Source organism: Poecilia mexicana, unplaced genomic scaffold, assembly GCF_051168715.1.
Source record: "Poecilia mexicana isolate PSO_F unplaced genomic scaffold, ASM5116871v1 scaffold_6, whole genome shotgun sequence".
Classification (NCBI taxonomy): domain Eukaryota; kingdom Metazoa; phylum Chordata; class Actinopteri; order Cyprinodontiformes; family Poeciliidae; genus Poecilia; species Poecilia mexicana.
Genome location: NW_028263375.1, coordinates 11,685,091 through 11,709,994, shown reverse-complemented (window position 1 = coordinate 11,709,994; position 24,904 = coordinate 11,685,091). Strand labels below are relative to the sequence as shown.

The following is a 24,904-nucleotide window of genomic DNA, read 5'->3' as shown; positions in this document are numbered from 1 at the left end:
AACAAACTACAGTATGTACAATAATGTGTGGAGTGACTATAAAAAAAAAGAGAGACTTTGTTCACTGAGAGCACAACAGCATTTATTTTTCTTCTTTTGTTGCCTTAACTCTTCATGGAGCTCTGCCATCTCAGTGCTGGTAGCTCCTCATTGTTCACCATCATGTCAGCCATGTTCCTCTTCTTCCGTTCCCTGGGAAAAGTAATGAGGTGTTATAGCTTATAGGATATAAATGTAAATAAATAACAGCTACTGAGGTGGAAGTGACATACACAGAAGGAATTATTTAAGACAGACATGCTACTTTATAAGTAAACACTTGTATTTTTAGAAAGCAGGTCAGCCCCAAAAAAAAGCTAGTGGAAAAGCTCGGAAAGCGAGCTGAGTAGAGCCGAGCCGAGCCGGTGGAAAAGGGACATATGTTTCTTGGGAACGCTTTGGGATTCCCCCGGAAAAGCTGGAACAAGTGGCTGGGGAGAGAAAAGTCTGGGCCTCCCTTCATAAGCTGCTACTCCTGTGACCAGACCCCGGACAAGCGGAAGAAAATGGAAAATGGATGGATGGATGGATGGATGGATGGATGGATGGATGGATGGATGGATGGATGGATGGATGGATGGATGGATGGTCCTTAATACCAAAAACAATGTGTTTGAAAAATAATAATAAAAAAAAATAAAACAGCATAGTTTTCAGTTTTGCCAATGTTCTTTTTGTTGGAGGGGTTGAATCTTAAACCAGTGCCGGAGCAGCTAAATCCATGGGTCCCATTTGGTTTTCTAGTAATAACGTTCCATGGCTCAGCTGCTTTCTGAAAGCTCTCTCATAACATCATATTCATTGATCACAAACCAACAGGAGTGTGGAAAACTTTGCAGCACAGCATTCTGTCAAATGTATTACAGCGATAATGTGAAATCGAAAACAATGCATATAAAAAAGGACAGTTTATTAAATTATTCCGAAATTTAGAATCACAAAGACCAGAAAAGGCATTTTAAACAGTCAGTAATCATGGATGGATGGATGAATGGAAAGACTGACTGAGTTTTCCACCTCTGACTCAACTCTGGAACTCTGGCCTTGAGTTGTATCCTCTGAATGGATAAATATTTTGTTCCTTACTTACTTTTTGTAAATTATCAGTTTTTAACAATGGCTTAACTGGAAATGAATCATTGTTGACTTAAAGTAAAAAAAAAAAATAAAAAAAAATCCTGATAAACTGTAACCTCCTTATTCCCAGACAGATTAAGCTTAGTCCTGCTGACTCAACTGTCAGGTTTTATGTATTGAATTAGATAAAAATGTCTCACACTTTGTATTATTTTTCTTTACATGAAACTCACATTTTAAAATCATTTAGATTTTAACTTTGACCTGAATTGTAAGTTGTGTATTACAACCAATGTTTCAGTTCACAAGTAAAACATGCCATCAATTTCTTGACAGCTTTATTTCTTAAAAAATACACAAGAAATAAACTCTAGTTTACATATGCACTTCCTCTACTATCACAGCATGTGCATTTTCTCACCACATACACATAAATTCCCAGAAATCAGAAAAAAAATCACTTTTACAATTCATTTTCTTTTTGTAAATTAAATAGGTTATTACTGCAGCAATATAAACATTTCCCATTAGAGTTATCCTCAACATCTTAACACCCATATCTTTGTTTGACTTAATATTTTATAAACAATTCAAAAATAATTTTCCTTGGAATTTCTTTTATCTCTTCTTGTGTGGCTCAAGGTCAGGATAGTTGTCCTAGGGAGACAGAGTGATGCATGATTCAGATGGTTCCTTAAATGAAATATGAAAATACTTTGTCAACAGGCTTTTTTTAGTGACAAACCACGAGACTGGATACAAAAGACTGTTAAAATGTAGAAGTGTTTAAAAGTGGAAGGATGTCTGGGGCAGATGGGTTTTTTTTATGATTCACTCTCAAATATTATTGCAAGGTATGGTAATTTTATTTATGTAGCACATTTTCAGCAACAAGGCAATTCAAAGTGCTTTACATGATTAAAAGGAAATACAAACAAAATAACAAACCAAAGGAAAAAAAAGAGGAAAGAAAACTAATCTAATGTTCTAAAGTATGTAAACTTAGTGCTCCTGTTCAGGGTTGCTAAGTATCTAATTCCATTTCTAAATGGCGAGTGGGGAAAATTTTCAATTTCCCTTTACTTAAGGGAAAATGTTATGCATCAACAACAAATGATAGAAAGTTATTCAATATGGAAGATAAGTTTGAGGTACCAGATAAATATTTCAAAAGCCTACACTGCGTTGGGATATAAGGCTTGTGTTACATTAAGAGTGGATTGCTGATTTTGCTAGTACATTTTTAGTAAATAATAAGAAGCATTTTGCATGACAGTTACATGATTACTAATTCAAGCTATAAGCATTCCTAAATCATTCATTCAAATGTATCTGTGCTTTTGACACAATGATTTCTTAAAAGTCAGACAGCTGCAGCTGATCCACACTGTTTCATGTTCTCTGTTACTGTAGTCTTGTACTTATCATATAGTTCTAATCTACTCTGGATATCCACAATCAGAAATAAACATGGATAAGCAGCAGTCATGTTTTCATTCTTCTCAAATATGGAAAATAACTTACAGAAAACTAAAACATTTTGAAACCCTGTGAGACACCAAGGCTAAAGACTTTTTCGCTTAGAGTTGCATGGGATTAACAGCAACTGGAACATAATTTATTGTGGTCTGCATTTTAAATTTTCTTCTTGCATGTAGATCCTAGTTGTTGTGGGTTCAAAACGATTACCCGTCTGGAGTAATAACAGATATTTGCCGTTCTTTTTGTCATCATCTTTATAAGTAGAAGAAGATGGGGGGCGGGGGGGATGACAGACAGATGATAAATAAAGAGGGGGGCGGGATGACAGACAGATGATAAATACCACAAGTTCATAAAATGAAGAGGAAAAACGGATCTTAGCTCCCTTTTCTCCAGAAAATATTGTTGAAATTATTTTACCCAAATCAGCGGGGAATAAGTCTCATCTTCAAGAGATACCATCTTGTAACTCTTAGACGCGTCCTCCCTGCTCCAGCACACCTGAATCACGCAGCAATTATTCCGCTCTGCAGAGATCTGGTAATGACTTTATGGCAGGTGTTTGAGAAGGGGTGCATCTAAAAGGTGCAGGATGCTAGCTCTTGAGGACTTCGGCACTGAATAAAAGGCTGATCGCGTGACGTACCAATACGGAACGGCTCTGGGAAGGTGGTGGGACTTAGGCTCTCATTTGAAACATTTCTTTCCACAGAAAATGGTTGTAAATTTAGCGACTGGAGAGGTTAACCATTTCTGTCCTCACCCATAGCAGAACTGCGCAAAAATGAAGCCTTGCGTTCATATTTATCTTTGTTTCGCGGTGTATTTCGATTTGGTCTTTTCGAAGGATGCCCCGGCTCTTGGGTCTGAAAATAGCCCGAGGCTTTTGATACCAGGTAAGACATTTGTAAACCACCATTAAGCTTTTAAAACCCTGAGTTTTTCGACGGAGAAAATTCAATTTCAGCGCCTCCAGTGAGCCAGTGCTGTATTTAGGACACGATTAATCTTGCTCATTATTCCTGCGTCATGGTCTATTGCTGTGCATTGTCAATAACAGGGTTTCTTGCTTTGTTTTTTTTTTTGTTTTTTTCCCCGTAGGTATTATCAGTGATCAGTATAAATATGAAGTTAATCAGACCCATAGTGTGTTCTCATACCGGGAGGAAGAACAGGAGCTTTTTGTCGGAGGCACAGACTTTGTTGTAAAACTCAATGCAAATAACTATAGCGTCATAGAGGTGAGTATTTCTTATTTTTTTGTGTGCTTAAAGTTTTTAGTTTTCACTTGATCACCTGCAGTCTTCATGTGCATTGACGCCACCAAAGGGGAGTCAAGGGCACTGTCAACCCTTTGTTTGCCACCCTCCTCTCTGGCCAGAGTCTGATCTAAAATCTTGAATTAAAGACAGAACAAAGCTTCAATGGATTGCAACGTTTTAGCACATTTATATAAATACTTTTTTAAAAATTTATTTTTGTCCTATTTAATGCCTGTTTTAATGTCTCAGTCCTGGCCCCACCCATACTCAGGTCATTGCCATAGGCTGCCAGACCTATTTTACTGTATGTAAGACAGAAATCCAGTTTGAAAGATTACAAGAAAGTTTGACTGCTTTGAAGGGAAACACACAGGTATTAGAAAAACGTAGATGAAGATGACTTAAAAACTGCCTTAAATCCTTTTTCTGTTCCATATTTGTGTGTTTGGATGACTTTGAAAACAAAACTAGAGTTGCTATGTTTTGACAAGATATTTGGAAAAACAAAACTTATAATTACAGCTACAATTTTAAAAGTATGACTACAAATATTATGAGGACTACAAGAGCATGTTCTAACATAACACCATCTAATATCTGGTATAAAGGTGCTGACATATTACTGAAATTTGGACCAAAATATTAGATTCATGCAAAGTAACATACCTAAATAACATGACACTAAAATTAATTCTGGCTTTTATTTCTCCTGTTTCACCTCATAAGTTGCCCCTATTTGGCTCCAGCACCATGTCTAAAACTATATATACTATATATTCTCAGTGTCAGGATTTATCTTTTAGCTTGATGTCTGCACAGTTTCTTAAAAGAGGAAGAGTGATTCTCAATCTTGGCACATATTGGGTGCTATAGTAAGAAATGGCCTGCTCATATTGTGTGTGTGTGTTTTATCACTTCCTCATCACTTATAGTCTTCACACTTTTATGATGAATAGGTCTTGATCTCAGATACACTCTTTTTAGCTTGTGGCAATGAAGCATTTTGAGTGACATGTTGTTGGTTAAAACTTGGAATGTTTGATTGAAATGCAAAAAGAATAAATATTTTTTTTTATTACATATGTTCTTGGCAGAAATTTCCAATAAGAACAACTGAACACCATAAGTGCTCTGATGTGAGTTACTCCTGCAGAAATGTACATAAGCTAAATTTAAACTAAACACACCGTCTCAGTTTTGTTTAACATTGCACTGTGTGTTTTAGCGTCCCTGTAAAAATGTAATCACCGTCATTGAGAAGTTTCAGGATGGCATGTTTGTGTGTGGAACCAACGGACACAAACCAAAGTGCTGGAAACTCGTAAGTGTCTATGTGAACATCCACATAAACATAAGGTCTGTCTGTAATGTACTGGAGTTTTCTTGTGACCTGTTGACTCAGCAGAGACAACAAGGCAAAGCTGAGTAAAGCGGGGGGAGCTGCTCTTACTGTGAAACTTTGCGTCCTTGATGTATAATTAAGTAGGGTGTTGGATGTCTGGTGATCCATTATTTGCTAATGCAGTTTTCACCACAGCTCCCTTGAAGTGTTTTTGTTTTCCTCTTCTGTGCATGTCCCTTCTGTGAAGAATCAGACCTATGAGATAGTGGAGAGTTATGAGGGAGCAGGCATCTCCCCACTGGTCTACACGCACAACTGTTTGTCGCTCACAGTTGGTATGTTATGGACCGATTTTTAAAGGTTTTAAACAAGATTCAGTGCTGCATGCCATCTTGCGTAACCACATCCAGTTGTGTTTTAAAATGGCTGTAACAAGGTTGCCTTGTTACAGCTTCTGAATAATTCAGTATTTCTGCTGTTTCAGATGGGGATTTATACGCAGCAGCGCCTTTGGACATTGAGGGAAACTCTTTGCAGTTCAGGAGAAAAGCTGGCAAGCGGACTAATGTCTGGATGTATGACAGATGGTTATCAGGTGAGAGTGATTGGGCTTGATGTTACAGAGGAGCTCACCACTGTGACGTGCAAATGAATAATTTATACACAGCCTTGCAAAACTTAACTATTTTAATAGTTATGTCAAATGTATAAAGTTTAATGATTCAAACACTAATGACATTAAAGGATATGTTTGCTGAGCTGTGGGGGGTCTGAGTAATTAGAACAGTCCCAAATCTAATTCTGTTCAAAGCTGGAAGTCAAACATTAAGTATCCACTTGTGTGTTATGAAGTAAAATGATTGCATAAAAATAAAAGTCTGTGCAAAATTTATGATTTTTGGTTTACTGTTACTCAAGCAGTTAAAAAAAATGCAACAAGAGTGCATGAAAAAAGGTCAAAAGAGGACTGACTTTTGTACAAAGACATCATTAATCTTGGTGTAGAGTCTTTAAATGAAGCAGACCACATTTGTACAAAATTACTCACTTTCTATGCCTAACTGTTGGCATTAAAGAAAAGGAGTTTGAAAATGGTAAATTGGCAATAGTTCTTTTTTTTTTTTTCTTTTGCTTTGGTTAACTTAGCTTTATCTTGTGGTTCCCACATATGTTTGGCTTTGCTTTGCTGTGGTATATCTTGTTTTTGTGACTGTTATGCCTCACCACTGGTCAATAAAGACTGCTTATGGTTGCTTTAAACTAAACGTCATCTTGCAGAGCCTACATTCATATCAGCATCCTGGGTGAAGCGCAGCGAAGATCCGGACAATGAGAAAATCTACATCTTCTTCCGCGAAAAGAACTCTGACCACAGCCCAGACGCCGATCCCTGGATTTCTAGGGTGGCCAGAGTTTGCAAGGTACAATGCACACTGCATACAGCTGAGCTATAAATGTGACTGCTACCTAGCCAATTGAAAGCTTCTGTTTCAGTGCCATACTGTCATTGCAGTTCAAACACAACCAGATAATTTGTCAACGCTGTGACGACTGTAGAATTGACACTTTTCAAACTGTTCATAAGCTGTGAGGAAATGACTATCATTTCAGAGAGCAGAAGGTTTTTAAAATGGACAGATTTTAATGTACTGACTGAACCACATCAGTGTCTACACAAAAAGCTACGTGCTCAAAGTTTTGCATTGATGCTTCAAAATGGTGGAGAAGGTGAGCCGTGAACGAAGTCCTACTGTTTCCAAGGTCAGTTTGCATTTTTGAGAAAGAAATGTTCCTTTTGGACAGATTAACTCCATTTTTGCAACAAATAAATTGTGGACACATTAACAAAGATTAAAGATACTGTTGCAGCATGACTTGCCAGCAACAAAAAAACAAAAACATGCCCAGCACACTAAAGTATTCATTACATTTTGCAATTTAATAATGCATAATTGGGAATTCATATGACAAATGCAAAGCTGTGCAAATTTATAAAGTGGCATGAAATATTGTTTTCAATTTGTTTTTCTAAAGAAGTCTGAAGATTTGTGTATATGTAATGAGCCTCATTTATTCTGATGGATTCTTCATTTCAATAAAACTCCCTCTGTTCTGTGATGTTTGTTGGAGAACATTAAATGATTAAAAAGCATCTTGATACCCAAGGATCACAGCAAACGCGTGCAGAGAAAATGAAAGTAGGGTTAGGTTATGAAATAATATCCTAAGCCTCAAACATTTCAGAGAACTGTTGGCTTCTTCGTACCAAAATGGAAACAGCATAGCACTACAGCAAGCCTGGCATGTTCATCCATCAAACTGTCAGGGAAAGAAAATCAGAGAAGCTAATTTGTTGGAAAATGTGCATAGGTCAAATGAGACCAAAACTTAACTTTTAGGGTTGAATGCAAAATACTTGGTGCAGAGAAAAACTACCAGTGTGCATCATTCTGAGCACATTATTGCCACTGTGAATTATGGTGGAAGTAGTATCATGCCGTGAGAATGCTTTATTTTGTTTTCTCAGCAGGAACAATGTAAACTGGTCAGAGTTGACATAAAGCTGAATGGAGCACAAAACAGGAAATGTCTGCAAAAAAAGATTCCAAAACACTTGAGACTGGGGTGATGGTTCACCTAAACTCGATTGAGAATCTGTGGCAGGGTTTGAAATTCCTTTTTACATCCAATCCAACTGAGCTCAAGCTATTTTGCAAAAATAGCGTTTCGGTCTATAGATGTTCAAAGCTCATTGAGACATAACCCAAAAGAGTTGCAGAAGTAAAGCATGTTGACGGGTGGTTCCATTGTGTTGACTAAGTCGACCTGACTTTATATTGATGCAACACTGAAGTTTTAATTTTGTAAGCAAAAAATTAGGTATCACCAACTTTGCATTGGTCTATCATAAAAAAACATCTTAAGTTGAGGGGTGTGAATACTTTTGCAAGACACTATATTACATTTTCAATAACATTTGTATTGTGCTTTCCAAATTGTGTTGTATGTTTTCACTTCAGTTTGAGAGTGGTGAACAATTTGTGTAAAACGGACACATTTAAACCCGCATGTTAAATGACAAAGGTCAGCATCACTGTTTGCTGTTGACATTACCCTTCAATAGGGAACAGTGGAAACACAGCTTCTGTTTGCTGGGTAATCAGCAAGTTATGTTGCAGTGTTGATAAGTGGTGCTGACAGTTGCTGTCCTCGATTCGATCATAAGCTAAAATAAAAACAGAAGGGGAACTAAAACACTGGTGCTAAGGTTTTCTGAGCAACATGTTAAGACTACCTTGTCTCGACATGTTAAGACACATATATATATATATATAATCAAAAAAAGTGTTCCTTAATTGAGCACTTTCTGCAGGATGTGTTTACTTGCTAGAAAACTAGTGATCAGGTCTGAAATCTTGGTGTTGTGATGGACTCAGACCCGAAACTTCATAGCCACATCGAGACAGTTGCAAAGTCGGCCTTCTATCGCCTGAAGAACATTTCCAGGATTAAAGGACTAATGTCTCAGTGAGATCTAGAGAAACACATCGATGCATTCATCTTTAGTCGCGTTGATTACAGCACCAGCGTCCTTGCACTGACTCTCTGTAGCTCAGAGATTAGACTTTACAATACTGTTGGTTTATAATTCACTGAACTACTTGGCACCACACTACATTAAAATACATTAAAGATCTGCTGTTGTTGTATGAACCTTCTAGACCTCTCAGGTCTTCTGGTTCTGGTCTGCTCTGCAGCCCCGGAACTAGAACCAAACATGGAGAAGCAGTATTAAGTATGCACCACAAATCTGGAATGAAGATCCAGAAAACTGCAAAACAGCTGAAATGCTGAATTCCTTTAATTCTAGACTTAAAACTCACTGGTGCAGAGTTGCTTCTGAACCATAAGAAATGTGACGCTGACCAACATTTTGATGTGTAATGATGGCTTTCGGCAACATGTAATGTTTGCTGGTTTTCTCAATTGTTGACTGCATGTTCTATGACTTGATATTGTTGTGTATTTATGATGTAAAGTACTTTGAACTGCCTTGTTGCAGAAATGTGCCCTACAAAGAAACTTGACTGATTGATTTTTTTACTTCCATTGCCATAAGCCAAATTGCAGCTTCCTATGTTACTGCTGTGTGGAAGTAATATCATCCATGCTAAGAAAAACCTTGAACAGTTCTTGCATTTCATCTCTAAAGTGGTGCAGTCTCAGATATTTAACTCTCTATGGACAAAATAAAAAGAAAACTGATTCTCTTCCTAATAAAGTCTTTTGACATTATTTTTGTAGACCGATGAAGGTGGATCAAAAAGATTCTTCCAGAACATGTGGACGACTTTCCTAAAGGCTCGCCTCGTCTGTGGGTTTCCTGATGAGTCACTGTTTTTCAATCGTCTCCAGGACATCTATGTGGTGCACGCCGATGACTGGCACCAAACCAGAGTCTACGCACTTTTCACAAGCAGCTGGTGCAACACTCTTCTTTTTTTTGTAACATTTGATTAACCGCTTAAACTGTGATGGTATGATGACCTCTCATTTCTTTTTCAGGAACTCAACTGCGGTTTGCATCTATTCAATAGAAATGATAGAGAAGATATTTGAAAACTCAGCTTTCAAAGGATATGCTAACGAAATCCCTACACCAAGGCCTGGAACTGTAAGAATCTATTTTCATACTTCATCTTCCTTATTTTTTGAGAATAGTCATTCTCAAAAGACTATTTAAAATGGGCGTGTTGCAAAAATGGGTGTTGCTTTGGAAGTTATGTTGGGTTTACCTCATCGTGGTCATGTATTTGTTGTGGATATTGTGGGTTCTGTCATGAGCCAAGTTTTTTTTTATAATGTGCTGTGGAGACTATGTGATGTACATGGGGAAGGTTTGTCTGCCTTTTACAGCAGACAAATTTGCTGTAAAAGGCGTTTCTGTATGCCAAAAAGGTGCTTCAAAATGGCTTATAATGTGACAGAAAAAAAAGTAAAAAATATTAAAAACCTTTGCAAGGAACTGTTGCAGTAAACATAGGAATTATTTGGTGTTGAGTACAATCTGGTAGTTTCCAACTCAAGTGATATTGTTGCTAAAACTTTGAAGTGGTTGGCATGTATTACCATTCAGATTCGGTGTAAATTAGGTGATAGAATTCTCTCCACATTTTCTCTCATTTGGTTTTACTTTTTGTGATCCAAGTAATTTTGTTGCCTTTTCTTAAACATCGGCTTTTTGAGTAAACTTTTGCATGATTGTGTTTTTGTAGTGCGTCCCAAACAGCAAAAGCCTGCCCCGGGCCACAGTGAACGTAGTGAAGGATCATCCTGAAATGGTTGACTGGGTGCATTCCCTTCATTCAAAAGCTCCTTTTTATGTAAGCAACTATAATTACACCAAAATAGTCGTTGACCGGGTTCAAGGAGCAGACCAGCAAGTGTACAACGTTTTGCTCCTTGCTACTGGTAAGCCAAGGTTGCTTTGTGTCAATTTGCCTTTTCTTGGCCAGGCATTATGCATTATTTACAATCTCTGCTGGGAAACAATGGGCTAAAAATGTATCCGTCCTAGAATAACAACACTGTAATGGTTGTTCCAACAGATACTGGCAAAATCCATAAAGTCCTAGAGGCTGGTTCAGAGCCTTTCATCATATTGGAAACGCAGATGTCCAAAATTTCATCTATACAGGCAATGATGCTTGACTCTCAAAAGGTACAGTTGAGTTAAAAAATATTTTCCTCAGTATTGTTTGTAATGTGTTTAATTGCTTAACATTTTGAAAAGAATGAGAAATGTGCAAAATGCAACCTGAAATGTGTTTCTCCATAGAGCTTTTGTTAGTTGACCAGAAATGAACCATTTTAATCTGCTCCCGGTTTGCTGGTCCTTGACCTCTCTGTTTTTGATTAGTCCCAGCTCTGTTATTGCAGTTATCACTCTCTGCTACACCTGGCAGCTATCTCCAAAGAACCCCTGTTGGGGCTTTGATACTCAAAGACACAAACAAAGCTTTGTATTTAAAATTGGGAACAATTGCTTAGTTGTTAGACAGAAGTTCATTTCTTGCCTTTTGTTTATTCAGCAAAGCAGTTTGAAACTGTGAAGGGAGGAACAATGGAGATACACTGGGAAGACAATTCCAAGGCTTTGTGAGGCTAAACAAAGGTCAAAGGCAACCAGAGTACAAGTAGACTGTGTGACAAAGAACTTATTTATTCTTATCCACCTTCCTGACATAAAGAAATGAAAAGGATGGTCACTGAGAGTTTTCTTCAATAATTTTTAAAACACAAATGAATGTTACTTGCTTCAGATTCACTTACATAAGTCAAAATCAAAGAGAATAGTAAACTATGGAAGAATGAATGTAATTTTTACATTTACGTATATTATATTTTGAATGACACGCATTTATAAGAAATACCTTTTTTTTTCATATTTCTCAGAAAAGGTTAGTGGTGGGTTTCTCTGATAAAATATCTACAGTGGACCTTCAAAAGTGCAAAGTGTACAATGCGTCTTGTGCTGACTGTGTCCTGGCACGGGACCCCTACTGTGCATGGACCACATCTGGATGCACCCCTTCTAACCTGTAAGTACGAGCTTTATTCCTCACATATCTAATAATAGTCCAAAATGTCCACTCAGTTCTCATCAGACAGATCTACCATTGTTTGGATTGGTGGGGTCTTGGTTCCCACAGACTTCATCAAGCTTAATCAAAAGTACTGATCAGAGTTGTTTGGAGTCTTGGTAAACATCTTGATTAAAAATCATCCGTCCATCCATTTTCTGTACACCCTTTGTCCCTTAGTGGGGTCGGGAGGGTTTGACCAAAAATTAAGTGGGGGAAAAAAAACTAAACAAAAGTATTGTTTTGTAAAGATAATAAGTATTGATGTATATTATCTTTTATTGGATAGTCGTACACTAATTTTAGAACTCAGAAAAATCAAACTGTTGGAGTACCTTTTATTTTTCAGTGCAGTAAAACATCCCCCTTTAAGAAAACTTGCTTAATTGACTCCTAAGGCAGGTGTAGCAATTCCTTTTTATATCTTTTCAAAAAATATGAGAAAGCCCTGATATTATCATGACTATTGAGAGTTAGCTAATTGGAAGCATTTTGCTTGACATAAAGTCAAGATGAGAATTGCAGTTGTCCCAATTCGATAAAATTTCCAGGACCCTAAAGGTGCCATGTTCATCAGTTGGAACAATTGCGAGCAAGCAGAAATGTCTAGTTGTAGATATTATCCACAGAGAAGCAAGTGCTTTACAAACATCAAAAAGATCACTCAGCTAGGAAGAATCCATTCTGAAAGCTGCATAAAAAGCCAGATTACTGTTTGCAAGTGGAAAGGTTTTCTCTTTTTATGACCTGTCCTGTGGTTGTCTGTTATGTGCCGTTTGGTATGATGTATGGACATATAAATTGCCTTTTGTCATTTTTTCACAGTGGGGGCATTCAAAATATAAAGGATGGACACAAAAGTGTTTGCTCACAAAATAAAGTAGCGAATGGTAAATTATAAAATGCCACATGCTGTACCATAGCAGCTTTGTCACATCTTTACCTAGCTGCCTTTTCTTTTGTTTTTTCAGAGTCACGGGGAACGACCAGGTCCAAAAGGCAGATACGTTCACCAGAGAGTTCAGGGACAGTCCACTCAGTCCCCGAAGGTGTCCCTTTCTATCTGTCCTGTCCTATAGAGTCTTATCATGCAAAGTACACCTGGAAGCATGGAAGTCACGACAGACCGTGCCTGCAAATGCTTTCTAACTGTCTGCACCTTATTCCTTCAATGGGACCAGAGGACTATGGGGAATATGAATGCGTCTCCACAGAGAAGGAGTACAACAAAAGTTTGAAAAAATACCTTCTTAAGCAGCAGTATGAAAAGCAAGACGGCAGGTCTGCCAATTATAAACCGAATGATGCACCAATCCTTGCTCCTGAGCTGTTGTGGGTTATACTCTGCACTGCAGTGCTGTGGGAAATTTTGAGATAGTTTCTGCTAATTTGGGATTTGATATCAGTTTTCTCAAAAAATGGCAGGCCGTACCACAGTTATAACATCAAATTAAGCTAAACTGACCTTTTAGTTTAGACCTTTTAGTCTGATCTTTTTGTTGTGAGACTCCGCTCTGGCATGCACATCTTGGCAGCTTTTACTAAATAGTTCTCACTGGAAAAAAAGGGAGGTTACCTGTGTGTCATGTTACTGGGAGGATGGAAAGCTTGATAAATAGTTGGAGAAGGATTTCATTTGAAGTAATGTTTTGATGGAAGAGCATAGTTAAAAGGCAAAGAAAATGCATTTCTGGCTCACCTACCCTTGTACACGCAGATGTGCACACGCTGGCTAGCCATGCCACTTTTGTCAATATCGTGTCTAGGAAAAACTGAAGCTTTTAGCTCCCTGTGTGTTTAGCTATTACCAAGGAAATGAGCGGAGGCGTAGCTAGAGGCACCGGAGTGAAGCTTTTTGACATCCAGTCTCTTTGGTAGAAAGAGAGATGACAAAAAACAAATGACCAATATTATCGCCCTTATTTTATTATCAAGCTCGTTTTAATTTATCATGCAGTTAATTCAACTGTCACCTTTTTTCTCATAAGGAGCCTGACAAAAATAATTAGATTTCTGATAAAGTGGCTGAGATTAGCTTCCTCTGAAGTGTGGCTTGACTCAATCTTAGAGACGAGGTGAGGACCTCCAATATCTGGGAGAACTCAGGGTTCGGACTCGGCTCCTCCGCATCAGAATGAATCAGCTTAGGTGATTCAGACATCTGGTCAGGAGAGTCAGAGGCAGAACCAGCACTCTTCGAAGGCACTAAATATCCCTTCTAGCTTGAGAATACTTTGGGATGTCTGCAAATTCTACCTGGATTTGCTACGTCTTTGGCACAAAGGGCAATATATGAATGCATGGTGTTACATATTCGCTTAAACAAGTGAAACGTTTTCGTTTCTTTCAACAAAAAAAAGCAAATGCTAATAGGTTTTCTTTCTTTCACACATTGTAAGGTCAAAGCCTTAGAATAACCTTTAATAATGAGAAAACCACACCCATTCTTGTAAACCTGATTCGGGTTAATGCTCGAATAGAATAACTAGAGTTGGGTATCAGTTGTAAGGTCTTTGAGAATTCACTGCTAACCAAAGTACACACAGGCAAAATTGGACAGGTAATAGTCTTTGGTCAAACAGGATGAAAACTGGAAACATTACTGCTTGGCAAGGAGACAAAATTGTATACAAAATACTGCATTGGCTTGAATAGGTACAGATGAAGGATATTTGATCTTTTAGGCTTTTTTTCCTCCTATAAAGGAGGAAAAGAACATGGCACAGATGAATTATGGATGTTGTAAGAGTGGAAATACTTGAGATGGAGGGAGTTGCTGGGAGAAAAACATGCCGTAAAGGGTTGAGCCCAGCACTGTGTTTTATGTTTAAAACTTCAGTATTTCTTTTGGTTCTGCGCTTGTTTTGTGGGTGAAGTCACAAAACGGTGATTTACTTGTTCAGCAGCTGAACAAGTAAATCAATATCTTCCAGCTCAGGTGTTTTCACCCTGATGGATTTGCACCATAGCTGAGTTCAGTGGAATTCAATCCACTACAGCTGAGGCATTTATTATTTTTGCTTACTTTGAGCTGGAACATGTAGTGATTAAGGAAGAAAACGGCACACCCAGACAGTATTTCATTGAAGTAAGAGAAATGAAAGGAAGTTGCAGGAGGCATTTCATTTTTTTTTTTACCATCACTGTTATGCTTCGAGAACAGAATATTTTCACTGTTCTCTTTAGCTGCAAAAACACCACAAGTGCAGTTTATCTGCACTTTTAGATCTTGTGTTTCCCATTAAAGCAAATAAAACATGAAGTTTCCGTGCCAAGAAAGGCAGAGAGCTCATCCTGGGCATGGCTCTTTCCTTGGCACGGATAAGAGTATATCTGTATTAGATGGTTTGAGAAGGGGTGGAGTAATAAGGGAAATTAAGTTATTTAACTTGTTTTTATAATTCCTTTCAGTGGTCAGTGAAAAATGTGCAGTCAAGAGAGAAAAAACAGCTGTAGGTCACATGAAGTGCATTTTTATCTGAAAGTTGCATTTTCCTAACATGAACCTAATATTGCACTATATTAGTGTTTTTTAAAACTGTATATTTTTCTTACATTACAAAGGCAATACAATGTTAAGCAGCTGAAACTCTGGGAAAACTGTAAATTTGTAAGCTAAATTTTCGGAGCAAATGCGCGCTCAGGATAACACCGGAAAAAGAAGTTGTTCAGCAGTTAATGACTCTGGACAAAACAAAGGAGATGATCATTGACATGAAGAGGTTGTGACCCGAGTCCACACTACTTGGCATCAACTCCTCCAGCAGCAATATGGCAGACGAGAATCCTCTGTGGAAACTAGTGAAGGGAGCCAAAAGGACTGCTGTAGTGTCCGTTCCCTGTGTGCAGGATCGCTTTGCAGCAACAGAACATTGAACAGTGTCAGAGATTCCTCCCACCCTCTATTTGATGTTTTCTTTTTGTTTTGTTTTTTTTTAACTGCTGCCAGGCAAACGGTACCACAGCATCAACAGAAACCCCCCGACTGCTGCATAGTTTTCTGCCTCTAGTTGTTATAAGGCTGAGACTTTTAACAAAAGTTAATCTGACTTTCCTGCTGTTTTGATTAAGCACTTTTCATGATTCCATTTATTGTTATATCTTTTATCTGCTTTGTTTCTGTGTTCTTTTTGTATTTGGTATTTTACTAGAATTATCATCTAAGCTAACTTCAGTGAGAAATATGTTTTTGTGGACTCCCTCAGCCAGAGAAATGTACGGATGGGAACTCTGGACAAGGTGTAGCCACAACACTGGTCAAATGTGCCCTAAGGTCCACAATGGGTAAGCATGGAAATTATAGACCATGGCAATAAACTGACTTGATTTTGGTTCCTCAAACATTCATTAGAGTGCATTAACCCGTTTGAAAATGTCACATTACAAAGAGAATATTGTTAACTTGTAGGTCACTGGTGACCCAAAAGAAACATTTGTAAAATAATGTGAATGATGTCATAAATGCCTCTAACAGCAGAATGCTAATATATTTTTTGCCTGAGCCAGGTTGTTGATGTATGTGGCCTTTGACTTTTTAAAAACTTAGTACTCACCAGATTTAATAAAACATAACTCATGAGATGTAGCCATCTGGTGCTTTCAATGTGTTAATTTTCTGAAGATTCACATCTTTTTACTTTGTGAGATTCATGAAGCCTCTTTCCCCAGGGACCCAATATTCACCGTTCATTCTGGTATACGTCTTCATGCCACTTAAAATCAAGAGAATCTTATAAGTGCTGCACTTTTAGAGATCCCATGACAGCTGTCTAGTCATCACAATTTGTCGCGCAGTCAAATCCTTCCTTCTGGACTTTGTTTCTGCTTCCAAAAGCAACCTGACACAGGAAATGCTTTCTTGTTGCCTAATACCTCCCACAAACTGCAAGACGCTGGTCAGTTCTGTTTCAGTTCAGAACTGACCATACTGAAAGTGTTAAAAAAAATGCTTTTGTCTTTTACTCAGTAACGTGATTTAAAAAAAGCAGATAAAACACAACATAGCATGTTTGACTTCCACAGGTTAAAATCTCAATTTATGGCAAAAATCAAAAGTGTGTGATGCAACATGGGTAGTATTCTAGTGGAGCCTTTTTTGTTGCAACAATTTGATGCCAAAATCTGTTCTACACCAATTACAACAGTAATGTCTGTACTAACAGTCCATGTGCTAAAGTAGCCTTCATCACCAATCATAACATGCAATGGAGAGATCTGCTGCATTTTTACAGAGCCTGGGGTACAAAACGAGACCTTCCTTTTACTTTTAAGTTAAATATATTTTTTGGCTGTTTTTGAGGTATCAAATTTTGAGGTAACATGTTATTGCCAAAACATGTGCAAAACCATTTCTTGTTAAAATGCCTTTCAAAGATAACACTTATTTCAAGACTGTATTCTAAGGCAGGAATGCCTTGGTATATCAGGACACTAAAAGTTAATCTGGCTTTCCTGGATCTCAAGGCTAAACGCTCTTAATAACGATTAGGGAAACGCTTCCCGTTTGCGCAGATAACAGTTACAGCTATCATCTCTGAGAAGCTCCACAAAAGTATCTTATGAAACCATTTAAATCCACTCCCATTTAAATGGAACCATGAACTACATGCTATTTTTTTTCTTTTATATTATTCTTTTTTTCTTTTTTTTATGAAAGCATCACCACCCAAACAAAATCTTGTGCCAACACATTGTACTTACTCAACATAATAAAGATATAGCTCACTATAAAAGATTCTGGAGGTTTTCAGAAAGACTAAATACAAAACGCTGGTGATGTGTCTGAGGTCATATCATATGTTTTGTTTTATTTTTTCAGATGAAAATCAGGTGTTGGTGCAGAGCATTGGGTGTTGTCACACTTGGGTAACTTTAACAGATACTCTGGTTTACAGTCTTTTAGCTGCCAGACATCTTTTAGACTACTAGTAGACATTACAAGGAGGTTGAGGATTTTATTTTTTGTGTGTACTGGTTTTTGTGGGGAAACCAAATTATAAGTCATCCTCTCAAGTCGCCCAGAGCAGTTAAACACTCCATGTTCTCATTTCGACAGTAAAATAACAGAACCTGGTCAAGATGTCTTCTGCAAGCTTGTGTCTGGCCTTTGTTCTGTGCAGCTAAGCAGCGCTGATTGGATTTTCCTTTGGCCTATTTAAAGAAGCGTTCTCTTTATCTCTGAAGCTCTTAGCCGGATCAGTGACGCTGAGTAGTCTGTTTTGACAGAAACGGCCACTGTGACCTTCTTTTACCTCCGTCGTGTTCCGATTAGAAGCAAACCTTGAACCAGTTCCATGGTTTCCTGTTTTGCATATGGGATGCAGAAATCTGCAGGGTGGAAGTCAAAAACTAAACTTTATATAAAACAGGCACAGTGTTTCTTAAAAACATGCACGCCCCTGTTGCAAGGCCAGGTTTTTGTGAAGTAAGAAAATGAGATTGTCATTAAATTATTTTTAAAATTTGTCCTCATAAGTTACATTCTAATTATCCTGTACAAAACAAGCCAATTAGTCAGAAGGGGACAAAATGCAAAAAATAAAAAGGCACAATATGCCGTTACGTGAGCATGCACTCCCTTAAACTAACACTGTTGAACCACCTATGCACAATGACACTTGCTTTTTACTGGTTTTCACATTTTTCTTAGAAATGTAAAAGAAATGGGACAAAATAAATACAAATTTACAAATGAATAAGGAATATGCAAAATTAACTTTAATGTATACTCATGTAAAAGTTACTTGGAGGACAAGTAAACTTTGAGGGAAAGTTTAGTTTTAGGTCATTGTAATTTCTTTTTGACAGCAGAGGGCGCTATTTGCATGCAAAACTGGCCTTTGTTTTGTTTCCTTCTTCAGGTGCCTCTGATAAAATTAGGATCTCACCAAAAATGGGAGGAATGAATGGATGGAACAAACTGTGTTTGACCAAAAGCCATTTACCAAAATTAACATTTTTATACAAAAAAATCATGTGAATAGATTTTTGGTCATTTTACCTGTCAAAAACCTATTCACCATCTTGCTATTTAGTTTATCAAAGAGCAACCTGACCATTGAAGTCTGGTCAGGTTGTTATCTATTTTAAGTGGCACTCTGTGAAAAATGTTGAGGCTCCTGCTTTAACTCAACAAACTGGGTCAAATTGTTATGCTTGGAGAAGTTTAGAAAGGTTAGAAAATATTGTCTTGACATCTCACACAGCACTGTTCAATCCAGAAACTGCAAACTTACCAAAATATTACCATCCGTTTGCTTGCAAGAAGACCATTAATCAGAGCAGCAATTATGGTAACTCTGCAGGAGCTGCAGAAATCCACAGTTAAAGTGGGGGAATCTGTTGACATAAATATTTGTGCACTTCACGATATTGTGAAGTGGCAAAAGGAAGTCAACAGAATCCCCAGTTATATTTTACCACAGGGGACACAGCATGCATGTAGGTGCTCTGGTCAAATGACATAAGTAAAGTTTCTGGCCTACATCAGCAATTTTATGTATTTATTTGTATTTTTTTTGTGGGGGGAAGTTACTTCACATTACTCGCAATAGATAATTCCCATCATGACTCATGGTGGTGGTAGCAGCATGTTGTAAAGTTGATTTTTTTGTTTTGTGTTTTAAAACGAGGGACTGGGAAGGTGGTCAGAATTGATGAGACCCAACGTTACGAGTTATTCACCCAAAAAAAAACAAAAAAAAAAAACAGTTAGGCTACAGTGGAATAGCCTAGTTAAAGCACATTTGTGTGTTAGAATGGCAAGTCAAAGTTCAGACCCGAATCTATAGTGAGGCTGGGGAAATTATGTTCACAAACTCTAATCTGAATGAGTTTGAGTTGTTTTGTAAAGAACTGACATACATTTAATTTTTAAATGTACAAAGCTTGAAGAGACATGCCTCCCATAAGACATGAATCTGGGATTTCAGCAACAGATTGTACTACAAAGTGCTGACTCGGGGGACTGGATAAGAATACACACTTCAGTTTTCAGATTTTTATTTCTCAAAATGTTGAAAACCGTGAATAATTTTCTTCCACTTTATAATTAGACTTTCTGTTTTGTGTTGGCATACTACACACAAAAAAATACTTTAATGTGACAAAATATGAAGCTCAAGGGGAAGATTAACTTTTTTAAGGGAGTGAAAATGTTTAGCATTTCTTTATGGTTAAACCTAAGGCGAAACTGTCTATTCAGTTGTTTGGACTCAGTGGAAAAGTTCAGACTGAACGCCAGAAGGTGGCAGCATTTAACCAGGAACAAGAGTTCTGATTACTTATATCGGATTATGTTTATAAAATAAAATAAAAAAAATAAGAAGCCTAAAATAAAGTGGTATGCTACATGCGAAATAGAAAATTTCCCTTTCCAAGAGATTTGCTTGTCTGATTTTTTTTCCCCCTGTATTTTTTAAATACAAAATCTATAATACTGCAGCCTTCAACCGTGTCGCCACTTGCGGAACAACTATCTCAAATCATAAAGTGTGTTTACAAAGTATTTGACAGACAAAAGGCTGCACCCAGACCGAAAGAGGTCAAAGACTGGGCTGGAGTGCGAGCCATAAATTAAACATCAAATGTTAAATTATGAATTCTCTTTGAGGGCGGAGGAGCCCCGGAGCTTCTGTATCTTTAATAGCGGCCAGAGAGATGGGAGAGGCTGCGCGTTCATGTCCCCATTTCTCGCTCCGCAGCGACGGGAGCGCGCAGCGGATCCTTCACTCGCACTGAGAAAGAAAAAAAAGCGGCCGACGGACCGCAACAGCGACTGTCCAGGGGAAGAGGGGGAAAAAATGTTCCTGCCACCGTCCTCCTTCCTCAGTGCTGTCCAGCTCGGCAAAAAATATGTGAAGGGATCTACCACGCGTGCGGATGCCACTTTTTTCCACATTTAAACTTGTAAAATCTAGAGGATTGCAAAACTCCGTATAAAAATAACAGGAATTGAAGTTAACTCTCAGAAGGTAAGACGATTCGATAAATAATCAAGCCAGTTACTGTAAGTGTTAAAGATGAGGTGAAAGAGGCGAACTGGAGCAGCTTCTATGCATCACAAAGGACGTTTACCCTAAAGTTCATAACGTTTTGCATGCCGATTTAAAAGATAATACTTTGATAAGCATTGCTAAGAATAAAATGTTTTTGGTTAAAATTAAAAGAGAAAACGTGGTTTAGTCACCATGGACAGCGCCGTTTCGCCTGGTGCGGAATCAGAAGCGCGCCCGAAGGAGGAAAGATAATTTGACCCCGGAGTGTCTGCTCATGTAACATCACAGCCTGCAATACAGTTTTACTGTGCCATTATTTACATAAATCAACTAAAGTATTGCACATTAAAAAAGATAGAATGTAAAAAAAAAATGACACTTCCTTTTTCTATCAGATCTAATCATGCTGTGACATCCGCTGTGGTTTTGTTTGCATTTGTTAGTAAATACATCATTTTGAAACATGCATTTAAATTATACGAGTAAGAAAACTGCAAAGCATTTTATAATGTTTGTTCATTGGTGCCTGCAGGTACAGAAATGGCTCGAAGGCTCCTGCAGCTTCTTGCTTTGTGGACCACTTTGACGGGCGTTGTGCAGAGCTGTCCGGAGCTCTGCAACTGCCAGGATAAATTTGCCCACCAGTTTGCTGACTGCGCCTACAAAGATCTGCTTAAGGTGCCCGTTGGCTTCCCCTTCAACGTTACCACCGTCAGCCTCTCAGCCAACAAGATCACATCCCTGGAAAGTAACAGCTTCATCAACATCACTCAGGTCACCTCTCTCTGGCTGGCACACAATGAGATCGACAGCATACAGACAAACACCTTGGCCCCTCTGATTCAGCTCCGCAATCTGGACATCAGCAACAATAAGATTGTGAACTTCCCCTGGGAGGATTTGCGGAACCTCACGGCTCTGCAGCTACTGAAAATGAACAACAACGAGATGGTCAACCTTCCGAAGGACGCCTTCTCCACACTCAAAGAGCTCAGATCCCTGCGCATCAACAATAATAGGTTCACCACCATTGTGGAGGGCACCTTCAGTGCCCTCTCTCTGTCCCACCTGCAGATTTACAGCAACCCGTTCACTTGCTCCTGCAGCCTAGAGTGGCTGAGAGATTGGATTGAAACCACAAAGATTTCTGTGCCAGAGCCTACTCAAATCCTGTGTGAGGCCCCTGAACATCTGAAGGGTGTGCAGGTTTCAAAGATTCCTAAATTGCAATGTGAAGCCCCTAATGTCACCATAACCTATCGACCAAACATAGAGAACACTGTTCTTCATGAAGGCATTTCGGTCACCTTAAACTGCGAGACAAAAGGAAGCCCCATGCCTCAGGTCAACTGGGAGGTGATTGCTGGGAATCGATATTACCGCTTCCCCCTGCCACCCACCGTAGAAGTAAATGATGCGCCAATAAATGACAAAACAACCAACAATAGATTCCTCATATTCAAGAACGGGACTCTCGCCATCCCTCACATGACTACGAAGGAGGATGGTAATTACACTTGCTCTGCTGTGAACGAGTTAGGTAAAGCAGAGAGAAGTGTCAAACTGGCTCTGGCTCCCAGCCCAAAGCAAGGGAGCAATTCAGTCCCTGATTCAACTCTGGACAAGAGCCGTGTATCTGGCAAAAAGCTTTCAGACCCCAAAGTGGCCAAGAACAATGTGATCAACTATGGTAATAAGCATGAGGAAAAGACAAAGGAACGCACAGACGACAGTTCAAAGCACAAAACCGGCGGCTCAGAGCAAGCGGGAGGTTTTTACAAGGACCCCAGCTTTGGGAGCAAATGTGGTGTGAGAGAAGGCAGCGAATACATCTCCAATCACGCCTTCAACATGACCCTGGATGACCTGAAGCAGTACACCTTCGATTTTGGTGTCATTGCGTTGGAAGTTTCAGAGACGGAGGCCAAAGTACAGCTAAACCCTTTGCAGCTCCCCAGCAGCAAGTCTAACCTCCATCTGAGTCAGGCTGAGAACCAGGAAATGGTGGTCAAGGAGCCCTTTGGTCAGCGGCAGTCTTCTTCCAGCAAGGACACACTGGACATGCTCTATCTCTGTGTGAAAACAGGAAACGGACACTCCCTGGTGCAGTGGTCCAACATAGAGGAGGGGGTAAATGCATATCGTTTCCACGACTTAAAGCCCGGCACCAATTACACTCTCTGCCTCACTTATGGGGGGCAGGACTGCCAGGTCCAAGTAGTCTTCACGACAAGAAAAAAGATCCCCTCCCTGTTAATTATTGTGGTTGTCAGCATTTTCCTATTGGGTCTGGCCACTGTCCCCTTGCTGGGAGCCACCTGCTGCCATTTGCTGTACAAATACCAAGGAAAGACCTACAAGCTGATCATGAAGGCGCAGAATCTGGATCAGGTGGAGAAGCAGATGACAAGAGATTTTGATCCGAGGGCGTCTTTTGTTGAGTCAGAGAAAACCTTCAACCCGAGTGAGGTGGGAGAGGGAGAAGACGAGGAGGAGGCCGAGGGAGACAGAGAGGGAGAGGAAGGAGACGTCGATAGGGATGGGGATGCTGAGGGGAGCGTGGTGACCGAATCCATCCCCGGATCCTCATCGAAAACCAATCCGGAGGAGTTCGAGGTCGGCTCCGAGTACAGCGACAGGTTACCGCTCGGAGCGGAGGCCGTCACAATCTCGGAGGAAATTAACGGAAACTACAAGCAGCCCAGCCGCTGAGCTCCACGGACGCCTGCGAGTATTGTGTAAAATAGTTTACTTTAAAGTAGCCCACATTCGAGCAGGTAACCCACGCCTCATCGAAACACGTGATTTTAAAAGAAAGCGGATTTTAATTATTTATTTTTTACCTCAGAGTCCTTCAGTCGCCGAGATTGTGAATTAATTCGTGTTGCATTTGTAGTCTGTCGTGTTTACAGAACAAGCACAGATTTAGACAGCTTCTCGGACCTCACCAAAAGAAAGCAGCAAAATGTTCTCTTTCTGCAGGACAAGCACACGCGCAGGCGCAAATTAGACAGAGGTGCGGCGAGTTAGATAATTAAAAGCCAAATGAAACCTTAATGGCCATTTTGGGACCGCAAAAAAAAAAAAAAAAAAAAAAACTCAACCAAGCAAAGTGCCATAATGTTTTTTAAAGTCGTTTTAATAAGCAGACGTCAGGGACGCTTCTCTTGTTAACCTGTGTGCGTCTTTGTGCTCTGCTTTAAGGCCGCCGTTTAACATCCTCTCAGGTGTCACTGACTCACTTGAAAGTGTTTGATTCAGTGTGATGTGGCGTTTGATAAGGTGATCAGGTATTAGAGTCGGGAAGAGCGCACACCTGCGCCTTGTTCGCTGTCCTGTCCGTCCAAAAAGGGAGATTGCGCTTTCAGCTGTGTGTGTTTGATGGTAAAAAAAAAAAAAAAAAGAAAGACAAAAAAAACAATTCTAGGTTATTTACTGATAAAATGTTGTTTCACGTAACGTATAAAAGGCTTTAGAAATTATTCAAAGGGTGCTTGCGGTACCTATACTGTCTTTCTTTTTTTCTTTCGTCTTTTATTTGTTTTTATTTCTTTTAATTTTTTTATTTTTTTATTTTTTATTTTTTTTTACAAAGAACGCGTCCATGGCATGTCACGCGTGTTTTCCTTGTGTGGTTTTTGATTAGTGTAGTCTGTAGGGCTTTAGATGTTGCTGTCTAACTGTGATGTAAATCCCAGCAAATTACAGTTATTTTTATTTTTTTTTACGGGTTTTACTTTATTTCCAGTTACAGCGAAGCGGGATGACAAAAAGGCACTCGGAGCGCCCTGCGGCTTCACTGTCCTGCATTTTTGTTACATATGGTGAGTTTTTTGTGAACAATGTTGTAAAACCAAAACATAAAAACGTGACCTTTTACGATTTTTTGATATAAATCTATGTGAGTGGAATTAATAAAACCCATAAAATTAAACGGATGCTCTGTTCTGTCTTGATTTAACCGTACATTTTTTCCTAAATATGATAAATGGCAGATTTTTTTCCCCCGGAATTCTAGGATAAAAGAAACAATACCACTAGTTAAATATGAACGGAATTTAA

At 38.9% G+C, this 24,904-nt stretch overlaps 2 protein-coding genes and 1 long non-coding RNA gene across 3 annotated transcripts; 2 read left to right on the top strand and 1 right to left on the bottom strand.

The window, feature by feature from the left end:
• Window positions 1-56: 56 nt before the first annotated feature.
• LOC148158661 (uncharacterized) lies at window positions 57-3,143 on the bottom strand. The gene is made up of 2 exons (XR_015763035.1): window positions 3,019-3,143; window positions 57-192 (listed from the first exon to the last, which is right to left on the bottom strand). It is a non-coding gene; the product is annotated as an uncharacterized LOC148158661 (long non-coding RNA).
• Window positions 3,140-16,431, top strand: sema7a (semaphorin 7A (JohnMiltonHagen blood group)). Its single transcript, XM_015002517.2, has 14 exons — window positions 3,140-3,494; window positions 3,700-3,839; window positions 4,955-4,996; window positions 5,086-5,181; window positions 5,450-5,537; window positions 5,687-5,797; window positions 6,481-6,623; window positions 9,508-9,686; window positions 9,769-9,877; window positions 10,479-10,674; window positions 10,812-10,924; window positions 11,659-11,804; window positions 12,672-12,736; window positions 12,818-16,431. Exons 1-14 carry the CDS (start codon window positions 3,383-3,385, stop codon window positions 13,222-13,224), a joined length of 1,947 nt encoding a protein of 648 aa, XP_014858003.2. The 5' UTR covers window positions 3,140-3,382; the 3' UTR covers window positions 13,225-16,431.
• Window positions 16,432-21,382: 4,951 nt separating this feature from the next.
• islr2 (immunoglobulin superfamily containing leucine-rich repeat 2) lies at window positions 21,383-24,776 on the top strand. Its single transcript, XM_088006252.1, has one exon. It carries the CDS (start codon window positions 21,383-21,385, stop codon window positions 23,552-23,554), a length of 2,172 nt encoding a protein of 723 aa, XP_087862378.1. The 3' UTR covers window positions 23,555-24,776.
• Window positions 24,777-24,904: the final 128 nt, after the last annotated feature.